The sequence below is a fragment of the Muntiacus reevesi genome, chromosome 4, assembly GCF_963930625.1.
Source record: "Muntiacus reevesi chromosome 4, mMunRee1.1, whole genome shotgun sequence".
Classification (NCBI taxonomy): Eukaryota; Metazoa; Chordata; class Mammalia; order Artiodactyla; family Cervidae; genus Muntiacus; species Muntiacus reevesi.
The window spans coordinates 106,064,898-106,075,640 of NC_089252.1; the positions used below are offsets into that span (position 1 = coordinate 106,064,898).

Here is a 10,743-nt window from a genome sequence, read left to right on the forward strand (position 1 = left end):
ACTGTGCTGAAACAAGATGCACGGGCTTCTCTGTTGTGTCAGCCACTCGGGGTCAGAGCCATTGTTGACCGCCATTGACCTAGTTGGCCTAAAGACCATGAGTGGTTCCACCTTGTCAGTGCAGTCAATGGGCCTTCCCCACAACCCCCAGAGTCATCTGCCTGAAACCCCAGTTGGACCACGTCACCTGACCTCTTTGCTAACAACACTCAAACAGTGCCATGGAATGAAAAAGGTCGCTCCCCTGCCTTATCCTGGCTCCATCTGCTGCCTTCCTTGCTCAGACTTGGTGCTCCAGCCACGCTGGGCTGCTCCTGGTGGTCCTCAAGCCCACCAGCTGCCTCCTTCCTCTGCGCCTTTGCTTGCACTGCCCGCTGCCTGGAATGCCCCCCAGCCCTGCCCTGCCCTGCCTCTGAGGGAGAACAGGCTGGAGGGCTGGTGAGACCCTTGCCAAAAGATTTAGTGTATATTGAAGACCATTTTGACTAGAAGATTCCTTTAAGCTTCTCTTGTTTGGTGACAGTGTGCAATTATGAGATTTAGTCCAGGTCCAGACTCAGAAGGAGATTGTAAAGTCTTCCCTCCCCAGGGTTTTTCCTGAAGACCTGGATAGGTTCTCATCTGTTTGGGTATAGTCCCAAAGCAGGGGACTGGAAGGGGGATTGTCTGTAGGGGAGTTGGTTAGGAAAGGGCCTGTTCCTTCTAGTCCTTGAGCCCAGCAGCAATCTCGTGTCATCCTCTGGTGAACCATCTTGGTTGGCTGAGATACACTGAGAGCCAGCTGCTCACCCTGGAGGCCCTGGGGTGAGGAACCCTATCTCCTGGTCCCACTGTGGTCATTGTGGGTCATTGACAAACTGAATCACAGCCAGGATGGAGAAGGGGATGTTAGCTGCTGACAGATCTCAGGAAGCCATGCTGTCGAAAGGCGGCCCAACTTCTCTGAGCCTCTGTTTCCTCATCCAGATCCCCAGGATCAGTGCAAAGGTTTCATGAGATGATGGGTCCAGGCACCATTGGAAGCCACTGGGGTACTTATCAGTGAAGCTGTTAGTAGCTCAATCAGAGGATATTGTCATTAGAGCTTGGGAAAGATGTGGAGCTCCAGCAGTTGGTTGAAGAGCTGTTGGGGAGAGACTAGGCAGGCAGAGCAGGAGAGAGAGTGCCTGGCCTGTGGAAGAGTGAGTGCTGGAGTGGGATCTGTTTCAACCCCACCATCCATGCTTTGCCCTGTGACTGTTTACAGATGGGGGAAGGGTTGGGCTGGACCTGGGCCATCTCGGGTTTCTGCATATCCACAAGGGAAACCAGTCAGTTCAGGGAGAGGAGAAGCTTAAAGGAGGACGAGCTGCTCCCTGTGGCGATGGGTTCCCTGTGCTGGGGGGTACTGCTCTGGGTGGGAGTTTGGTCCTTGTGACGTCTCAGGGGCTAGGATTCTAACAGCTCATCTGTGTAACACCTATTACGTGGCAGACTCTGTTCACCTATATTTACTCATTGGATCCTCATAACAGCCCTGCAATATAGATATTTTGATTATCCTCAGTTTACAGTTAGAGCTGAAGCACAGAGAGATTTTTATAACTTAATTGAGTTCACACAGCTCAAGAGTGTTGGAGTGGGAATTTGAATCCAACCAGTCTGGTCTGAGGCCCACAGGATTCCCTTTTGGCTGCCAGTCTTGCCTGTGTTGAGGGGAGGGTCTAGAGCTTCCTGTCTGTGTTCCCAAGGTCTGGTATACAGTAGGCTGGAATCAGTGTTTGGTGAGGGAATGAATGAAGTAATACATACATCTGTGTCAGGTACTCTTGATATTTTCAGGATGGGTCCCAGATGTCGGAACCACTTGAAACCAGTGTGGTCTAAGCATGAGGGCAGCGTTAGCCTAGGGCCGGAGCTCAGTGTGACCTTGGACAAACTGCTTGGGAAGCAGTCGGTATGCCGTCTCTAGTCTCTGGTCTGAGAGTGACCCCTTGTGATTTTAAAGAGGAAAGGCAGGCAGGAGGAAAAGGCCGTTGTCCCCTCCCTCTGATTTTCCCACCACCCCAGGGCGCTGGTTCCAAGTGCTCCCTTGGGTTTCAGAGTACTGTGCACGTTATTGAGGCCAGGCCTCGGGGTCGGGGCGTGGGACTGCCTAAGTATCTCAAGCCTCTCAACTTGGAAGTGCTGCAGTTAGTCTATAGTATCTGTAGCTTCTCTGGGGGTGTTTCCAAGCTATGTGGCATCCAGGAGGGCACCTGACCCCATGACTGCTTATGTCCTGCTTTGTCTTGAGAGCTTGGGCCTGTGTTCAGGGCCCTCAAAGGAGGGCTAGTGGGCAAGGGGCCAAGTGAGGGAAGAGGTTGTGTGTCGGACAGATAGAAGCAGACCCCACAAGAACAAGAGGTCAGGGTGGGCATACTCTTCCGACCCGCCTCTCCTTCCTGCATCATCTTGCCCTTTCCGTAGGTATTTGCTGGCGCTTGCTTCTGTGGCAGGCCGTGAAGTACAGGGCACGTGGCCTTGCCCGTTTTGGTCTGAGAAACCCCAGAGGCCATTTCCCACCCTGCCCTGTGCAGCTGCACGGTCTCGGGGCCTTGGGAGTGCTGGGCCTTCCGGGAGTGAGCAGTCGTGGAACAAACTATTTTTATCGATTAAGCTCTGTTTTCCTACCAGCCTCCTTGGCTGCTCCCAGTCACTCTGTCCCAGTCTCTGTTTGGCAGGAACACTTGAGGTCTTTTGAGTCTCTTGTCGCTCTCCCACCTTCCTTGAGCAGGGCCCTGTCCTGGGGTGGGAGGCCTTTCTAGGCTTCCAGAAGTGACCCCGATAGCCTCCCCCTCACAGGCTTGCTGGAGGCTCCCCCTCCCAGAGCAGGGCCGAACAGGGCCGGGTCCCCAGCCTTGACCTTGACCCAGGAAGCACGTGGGGCCTGGCTCCCTGGAAGCGGCTCCCCAGGTGGTGCTTCCTGACGGTGCCGCGGTGCCCTCTCCTCACAGGTACCTCATCAACTTCCTCCTGGACGCCACCGTGGGCATGCTCCTCATCTACGCGGGCGTGCGCGCCGTCAGTGTCCTGGTGGAGTGGCAGCAGTGGGAGTCTCTGCGTTTTGGCGAATATGGTAACGTAGCACGGACACCGGACGGGGGTGTGGAGGGACTTCCTGGAGGGGCTCTGCTCCTTGCCCTGTCCAGCCCTCCAGGCCACTGGGCTGGAGAAGGTTTGGGAGCGGCTGGCTGTGTCCTCTGTGGTGGAGAGGCTGGTTCTGGAGCCTGAGCTCCATCCTCCTATGTGAGGCAGGTGGGTAGGTGCCCACTTCACTGCCAAGTCCCCAGCCTTGCTGGCAGGAGCCACGGGGTTCTCCCTCGAGACAGGGAGAGGGCAGGGCCCTCCTCCAGCAGAGGGCACCAGCAGCCCTACCTGGGGCCGTAAGGCCACCTTCCTCCGCCATGCTTCCCACCGGGCTCGCACCACCTGCCCGCCTTGCTGGAGAGACAGGGGTGGCTCTAAGTTTGGGAGCTGCTCTTCTTTCTGCTGTATGTCCGTACTTGTCCTGTCACTGGGCCGTTGCACTCCTGGAGCTCACAGGATCAGGACTGGAGTGTCCCTCCCCCACCCCAGGGCCAAGTCACCTTGCCATCGCCTGACCGTGGGCCGGCCCCCCACCTGGCATCCCACATGTACAGTCACCAGGGACACTAGGGGCATCCTCACTCACAGAGACCGAGCCTAGAATAGGTGGCCTGTGGATACTGGCACGGTGTTGACCCACTCCATCTTGTCAGACCCTGGGGATACAGCGTTGGTAGGAAGCTGCCCTCGTGCTGGCTCCAAGTGCACACGGGGTGCCTTTTACTTACTACCCCCAGAGAAAGAGCTGGATGTGGCCTGAAGGGCTGCTGGTGAGAGGGATTTCTTTGATCCTTGCCCCGTTCTGGGAATCCACCTCTCTCCCACCTTCACAGTGGGCCCTGCTGTCTGTGGCCAGGAGCTCCCATTCGTGGGCACGGCATCAGTGGAGCCTTTGTCTTGAAGGGCACATGGGCCAAGATGGGGAGGACCCACAAGAGACTGGCATTTAAAGGGAGAGCCGGTTCCTGGAGCTGGCTGTGAGTGCCTGGGGTATTTCTAGAAGTCTTAAGTAATTGTTTGTCTCCATTGATGGGAGGTGAGCTCAGGGGAGGGCTTTTCTTAGCTTCGTTACTTGATGCCTGATGAGTCACTGACTTAAGATAGTGTCCAACACACAGCGTGTGCCTCTGTGGCTCGGGGTCTTCCCTGCGGAGAAGCTCCAAGTCATTGATTCCTTAGCATGGAGGACAGAAATGGACCACACGCACGTGGACCAAAGTGGCATCATCCTCATTTATAGTATAGGCATCCACAGGGGTTTAGTGACGCTCACCCAGGCAGTGCACAGCTTGGAGGGCCTCTTGGCTGCTACACTGGGATACCCGATCCTCCCACCAGCTCCAAGAACAGTGCTCAGATCGTCTTTGCTGTTAAGATCCCTCCTGGAAGGCAGGACTCTCAAAAGTCAGCTATAGCTGAGCAGTGCTACAGGAGAGCCACTCGTATCCAATCTTGCTGCTCAGTGACCTGAGAGTGGAGACCAGGCCTGGTCCCGATACACTGGAAATTATGGTAGTACCTGTTACCAGTGTGTTTTGTTTGCATCCCTAAGAGAGATGGAAAAAAGGTAGCAGTGGTTGTTTGAACCTCTTTTTTGCCACCTGTCCTTGGGTCATCCCACCCCCTGCCTTTGGGAACCAGAGTCTTCAAGCCAGGGTGTTTCCAGGTGAAGCTGCCCTTTATCAAGAACCATCTGGGTCCTCCCTGTCCAGGCTGAGGAAGGATAGTAGGCTATTCTCAGATACCTGGTTCCTGTTTTTATTATTTTCTTTTGCTGCTGTAACAAATTACTGCAAAATTATTGGCTTAAAACAACACAAATGTATTATCTTACAGTCTGTAGTGGAGAAGTCTGACAAATGGTCTCATGGACTAAAGCCAGGTTGTCAGCAGGACTGGTTCCTTCTGGAGTATCTACAAAGAGAACCTGTTTCCTGACTTTGTCCAGATTCTAGACGATGACTGTATTTCTTAGCTTGTAGCCCCTTTGTTCATTTTCAGGGCCAGTAACCACAGGTTGAGTGCTTCCAAGTGGCACAGTGGTAAAGAATCCTCCTGCAATGCAGGAGACCCAAGTTTGATACCTGGGTCAGGAAGATCCCCTGGAGTAGGAAATAGTAACCCACTCCAGTATTCTTGCCTGGAAAATCCAGTGGACAGAGGACAGTGGCTGGCTAGAGTCCATAGGGTCACAAAGAGTTGGACACGACTGAGCAACTGATCATACATACACACAACCGTAGGTTGAGTTCTTCTCATATCATATCTCTCTGACCTTTCACAACTTCTCCACTCTGAAGTGCCCTTGTGATTACTGGGCCACCTGGATAGGCCGGGATGCTCTTCCCATCTTGTCAGCTTAGTCACTGTTATTGCACTTGCAGCCTTAATTCCCTTCTGCACAGTAACTGCATAGTCTCAGGTTCTGGGGATTAGGGTGTGGACATTATTCTCCCTACTGTACCTGTTAACTGGCCCATCAACTTGAGGCAGTGGTTCCAAGCAGGGCCCAGAGCTCTCTTCTCAGGTTAGTGAAGGAGAGGGGCTTGTTTTCTGGGTATTCCTGTGGTCCCTAGAAGAGAAGGTGAACTTACTAAGGAAAGCATGGGATGTGGGGAATAGACCACGCAGCCCTGAGGGATAAGGCAAAGTTCAGGGAGAGGGGTCCACAGTCTGAAGACGAGGCTGCTCTTCCCCAGACAGAATGCCTGGAAACAGTCTGTGTCCCTCAGGCATCTACTGCTTGTGCCCGGCCACCGGCCCCTGTCCCAGTACTCCCTCTGGAAGCCTCTCCATGTACAGACGAGTTCCATCCTTTTGGTCCCATTCCCATGATTTATCCTGAGGAAATAATCCAGCAAAAACACCCAAGTACCTGAGGGTGTCCAGTGTGGTAATAAGAAGCAGGGCACACGAGAATGCCTGGCTTGTCTCTCCTTGAAAGATGAGGTTACAGGGAATGCCAGAAGGACTCTCAAATGAAACAAATCTGAAAAACCAGCGCGTGTGCTGGTGGTTATGTGACTATGTGCTGGATGCTCAGGGGACATGGTCTGTGATAGTGGGGTCACACGTGACTTTTCTTTTTTTGCTTTAAAACTTTCTTATTCAAGCATCTACGCTGAAAAAAAAAAAAAGGCAGCTGCAGCTAAGGGGGGTAACTCTGAAACTCAAAGCAGTGAAATTCAGGGGGTAGCGTGAGGACAACAGGAGGAAAAGCATTTTCTTCTTCTGTTGCCACTTAAGACTTAGAGCAAATGGGGTGAGCATGATGCAAGTAGATTTTTGTTTGATATTAAATGTGTTACCACTTGTCTTGTTGACTTTTAAACACACTAATCTCAGTTCATTTGTCTGTCCTACTGGTGCTTCTGTCTGACCATCCCCCATTTCACTGAACGGTTTTTAGCAAGTATTTTGAACTGCTGTTTTTGAGAACTTTCCTCAATAACATCAGATAGTTTACCGAAAGTATTACGAAACTCCAGTAAAAATCTAGTTAGGAGAGAGTGTGCTTCTGAAATGGCTTTTTGGCTCAGATGTGCCTTACCCAAAAGTGAAAGTAAATAGGACACCGCAGGAGACGCACTGAGGTCTTTCTGCATGTTTTCTGTGCACTTCTCCCGAGATTTTCCAGAAAAGGGAATGGCCTGGGGTTGTGTCCATGATGGCTGTGGAAGGCTTCCCCTGGGGCTCCACCACGCAGAGCGGGTTGGCCTGGGGACTGCCGGCAGCCACCTCCAGACAGGGATTGCTGCGGACACTGGAAACAGAAGCCAGAGATCCCTCTGGGGGCCTGGGTCGGGGCCTTTGTCTTCTCTGCAGTTACTCTCTAGCCCCCTCCTGGCCACTGTAATCAAGCAGCTCCAGCAGGGCTTCCAGAGTGGCTGGGGCACACATAACTCCCCTGCCCCGCCTTGGGTCTCCTGCGCTGAAGGTGTGTGGCTCCCCAGGGACCCATCTCATGGGTTCTCCCTGTCACTGAAGATGGAGGATGTTCACTGGAGGGGTCCTCCACCCTTCATCTACCCTTTTGAATCATTCTGGAGGCACTTGAGGGGCCAAGTGTCCCCCAGTGTGGACTGCTGGCCTCTTCTTTTTCTCATCTCAGTGACCAACAGGATCACAGACAGACGTTTGTCACAGCCTCCTTACCTGGGGGGCTTCTCTCTTTGTTTCCTTGTCCCCAGTCCAGGGTGTTTTGGGGTGCCCCTAGACAAAATCTGAATACCCCCCAGAGTCAGGTTTCTTACTTTCAGGGCTGAGGGCAGCAGGAAAGAGGGGGAGTGGGGAATGGCAGCAGAAGTGGGACAGGGGTGAGAGGCAAACAAAGAGGTTGTTTGCTGCCTTCCTGATTCAGAAACCTTAGCCTGCTGGCAGATGGGGAGAGGATGGGTAGCACCACAGCCACTGGAAACATCAACAATGGATAATAATAGCAGTCTTGCTTAACACAGCTTTTGCTGCCAGTGGACAAAAAGAGCCAGCTTTTCTCAGCCCCAGCAATGGGCACTTACTAACTTTAGTGCCTTGTAATTATATCTTAGAGTCTCTTAAAAGAAAGGCCACTTTGATATCTCCAAATTAGGAATTCTCTGATTTTTGTTTGTTCAAGACAAACTGATTCTTGGTGCTCTGGAGGGCTCATTTAGGAGCTCTTGGGTGGGGTGGTGGATGAGGGCTCATGGGAGCTGTGGGTGATGGGAGTGGGGGTGACTGAGTGACTACCCGAGTGACCAAGCCCTCTCTCCCTGCAGGAGACCCTCTGCAGTGCGGAGCCTGGGTTGGACAATGTGCCCTTTACATTGTGATCATGATTTTTGAAAAATCTGTCGTTTTCATCGTCCTCCTAATACTTCAGTGGAAGAAGGTTTGCGTCTTGTTCCCTTCTTTACCAACTCCTTGAGATGTCAAGAAAGACAGTATTCCCCACTTCCTCAATCCCCACCCCAGCCCTGTTGGGAAACCAAATTGGTTTTCTTTTTAACTCCATGAAGGTACCTGGATTTGGTCTGATGGGGCAGCTCCTGGCCATGTATCAAGAGCAGTAACTTGTCACTTTTTCATATAGCATCCTTCTACCTCTGTTATACACATCTGCTCTAGATTAAGCCTTGGAAATAGGTAAGGCCCATGAAGATACAGTCCCTGCCCGGCAGTTGCCTACGCCATTGGGTAACTGTTAGGTGTTGTCAGCGAATGGTCTCTGCATCTGCAGGTGCCTCCTCATTCACCTCTCTTGGCCAGTGGTTTAATCAAGCCTTTTGGTGCCACAGGCAGTGGCTGGTCACATGTTCCTGTGGTTCCTAACACTGCCCTCTGGTCCCAGGGCTGTGCAGATAAGCCTCCACTGCCTACAGGAAACCAGCCAAAGTAACTCAGATCTTTGGTTTTATTTATGGCCGAGTTTTATTTTTTTAAAAAATAAACTAAGGCTTTTGGGAGCTGCTGTTGTTGAGGAGGTGGTTGGTGTGCAGGATTTCCATTAGAAAGTGGTCAGCGCCTCATTGCTAGTATCTGTAATGACTGTCCACCAACCTCACTCTCCAACTTGCTGAAGCCCACACTCTACCCTGTGCCAACTTTGTAAAGTCCTTCGGCCTCCAGCCTCCCTTCACTTCTCACATCCACAGCAGGGGAAAGCTACTCAAGGATTACCTGCTCCTAGTGGGCTCCAAAGGGGTCCCTTGTTGGCAGTCAGGCCTGGGGACTGTGTGGCCCTGGGTGTGAGGTGTGGTTCTCATCAGGGCTCTGAGGGGAGTGTCTTAGCAAAGCCTCCTCTCAGGGCCTTGTGGGCCATTTCCCTGCCTCTCCCCACCCCCCTGGAAATGATCTTTGTGATCTTCCACCCACCTCACTAATTCTGCTTCTCTTTACAGGTGGCCCTGTTGAATCCCATTGAAAACCCAGACTTGAAACTGGCCATCGTCATGCTGATCGTCCCCTTCTTTGTCAACGTCAGTGCCTTATTGCAGTTCTTAACCTCTGTTTGCTCCATGCCTTTCCATGTTCCTTTCAAAATTGTGACAGAGAAAACACCTTATAGCACTTGGGTGCCTCCATGCAAGTATTTGTCAACTCTCATCCCCACCCCAGACCTAGAAACATCCAGATTGCTTCCTCAACATGAAGATCCTGCTCCAGGGCCTCTGTGCAAACTGGGTCCTGGAATCTTTGTCCTGCCTTCCCTACCAGGGAACCGCCACGTGTGTAACAGTGACTTCTAGTTTAAGACCATTAGGAATGAAGACTGTTAGGAATTTTCCTGACCACAGGGCTCCTGGAGAAACTTCCTGACCACAGGGCTCCTAGAGAAACTCCGAAGCACACTGGCTAGAAATCAGGAAATAGGAAAGAAATGGTAAAGGAACCTGGGGGTGACAGATGTGACAGGTGTGCCAGCCAGCGACTCAACCCAGGGGAGGAGCCCCTACCAGGAGTCCAAAGACCTTGGTTCAGGCCCTGCTCTGCCGATTGCTGGGACACCCGAAGCAGGCTATCCCCTTCAGTCACCAAGCAGAGAACCCTTTGGAGCGAAACTCTTGAAGAAAGGGCACAGGGATTGGAAGTCTCTTCCTTGACTTCTGAGAGGGAGCAAGGGCCTGCATGATGTCTCCCTCTCCCTAGTTCTTAACGCTGTGATCTGGAATGGGGGTGAGGAGGATGGGTGTGGGGGCTGCTTGCCTTTGCTTTCATAAGTGTCATATCCCAGAGTGACCTGCATTTTTCTTCCCACAGGCTTTGATGTTTTGGGTAGTGGACAATTTCCTCATGAGAAAGGGAAGGACGAAAGCTAAGCTAGAAGAAAGAGGGGCCAACCAGGACTCGAGGAACGGGAGCAAGGTCCGCTACCGAAGGGCCGCATCCCACGAGGAGTCAGAGTCTGAGGTAGGGCCGAGCCCTCGTGCCGCTGACCCAGGAAGGGTCTGGTCTTATGTTCGAATCTGGCCGTCTCTTGAATGCTGAGTCACAGCCCCACCAGTGGGAGAGAGAGGAAGCTGACAGCTCCTATTCAGCTGGGACCCATTCCTGCTGTCCCCTGGTCCTTCCTCGGGCCGGGAGCTGAAGGGTCTGGTGAGGGGTGGCCCTTTTCCAGCAGCCCCTCCATCAGTGGAGCAAGACAGGAAAGGGAGGAGCAGCATTGTTCCAGGGAAGCTGGCAAGGATGAGTGGGCATGGTTGTCCTTTAAGCATCAAGGCGTTTGAATCCCTGCCCATCGCTCCGGAGCAAGGGAAGTGTTGGCTAAGCCAACTGGAAACTTCTGTGGGGGTAGCCAGGCCTCCCAGTGAGAACCTCATCTCCCCTTATTTTCAAGTTTCCTAAGTGGAAATGTTTGGACCTCAGGGAGATTGGTGGCCATAAATAGGAGCCTGGAGGCAAGGTTGTATGTCCGAGGCAGGCTTGTAGGTGCATGGCACCATGGGTGTGGGTGACAGAAATGGCTGAGGATGTCTTCTCTGAGAGGCCTTCACACCTGTGGCTGAGGTAAGTGATAGCCAGCCTGCACAGCCCATCTTAGCAGTCAGTGATATGTTTTGAGATTGAAGTGAAGTGAGGTGAAAGTCGCTCAGTTGTGTCCGAATCTTTGCGACCCCATGGACTGCATAGTCTATGGAATTCTCCAGGCCAGAATAC

The 10,743-nt window shown here is 52.6% G+C and overlaps 1 protein-coding gene across 1 annotated transcript in view; it reads left to right on the forward strand.

Annotated features, from left to right (window-relative positions):
- STIMATE (STIM activating enhancer) overlaps positions 1-10,743 on the forward strand; it is a 55,805-nt gene that overhangs the window by 40,067 nt on the left and 4,995 nt on the right. The window contains exons 4-7 of the mRNA XM_065933502.1: positions 2,976-3,097; positions 7,866-7,978; positions 8,988-9,065; positions 9,847-9,996. Coding sequence (XP_065789574.1) covers positions 2,976-3,097; positions 7,866-7,978; positions 8,988-9,065; positions 9,847-9,996 — 463 coding nt within the window. The remainder of the gene's footprint in view (positions 1-2,975; positions 3,098-7,865; positions 7,979-8,987; positions 9,066-9,846; positions 9,997-10,743) is intronic.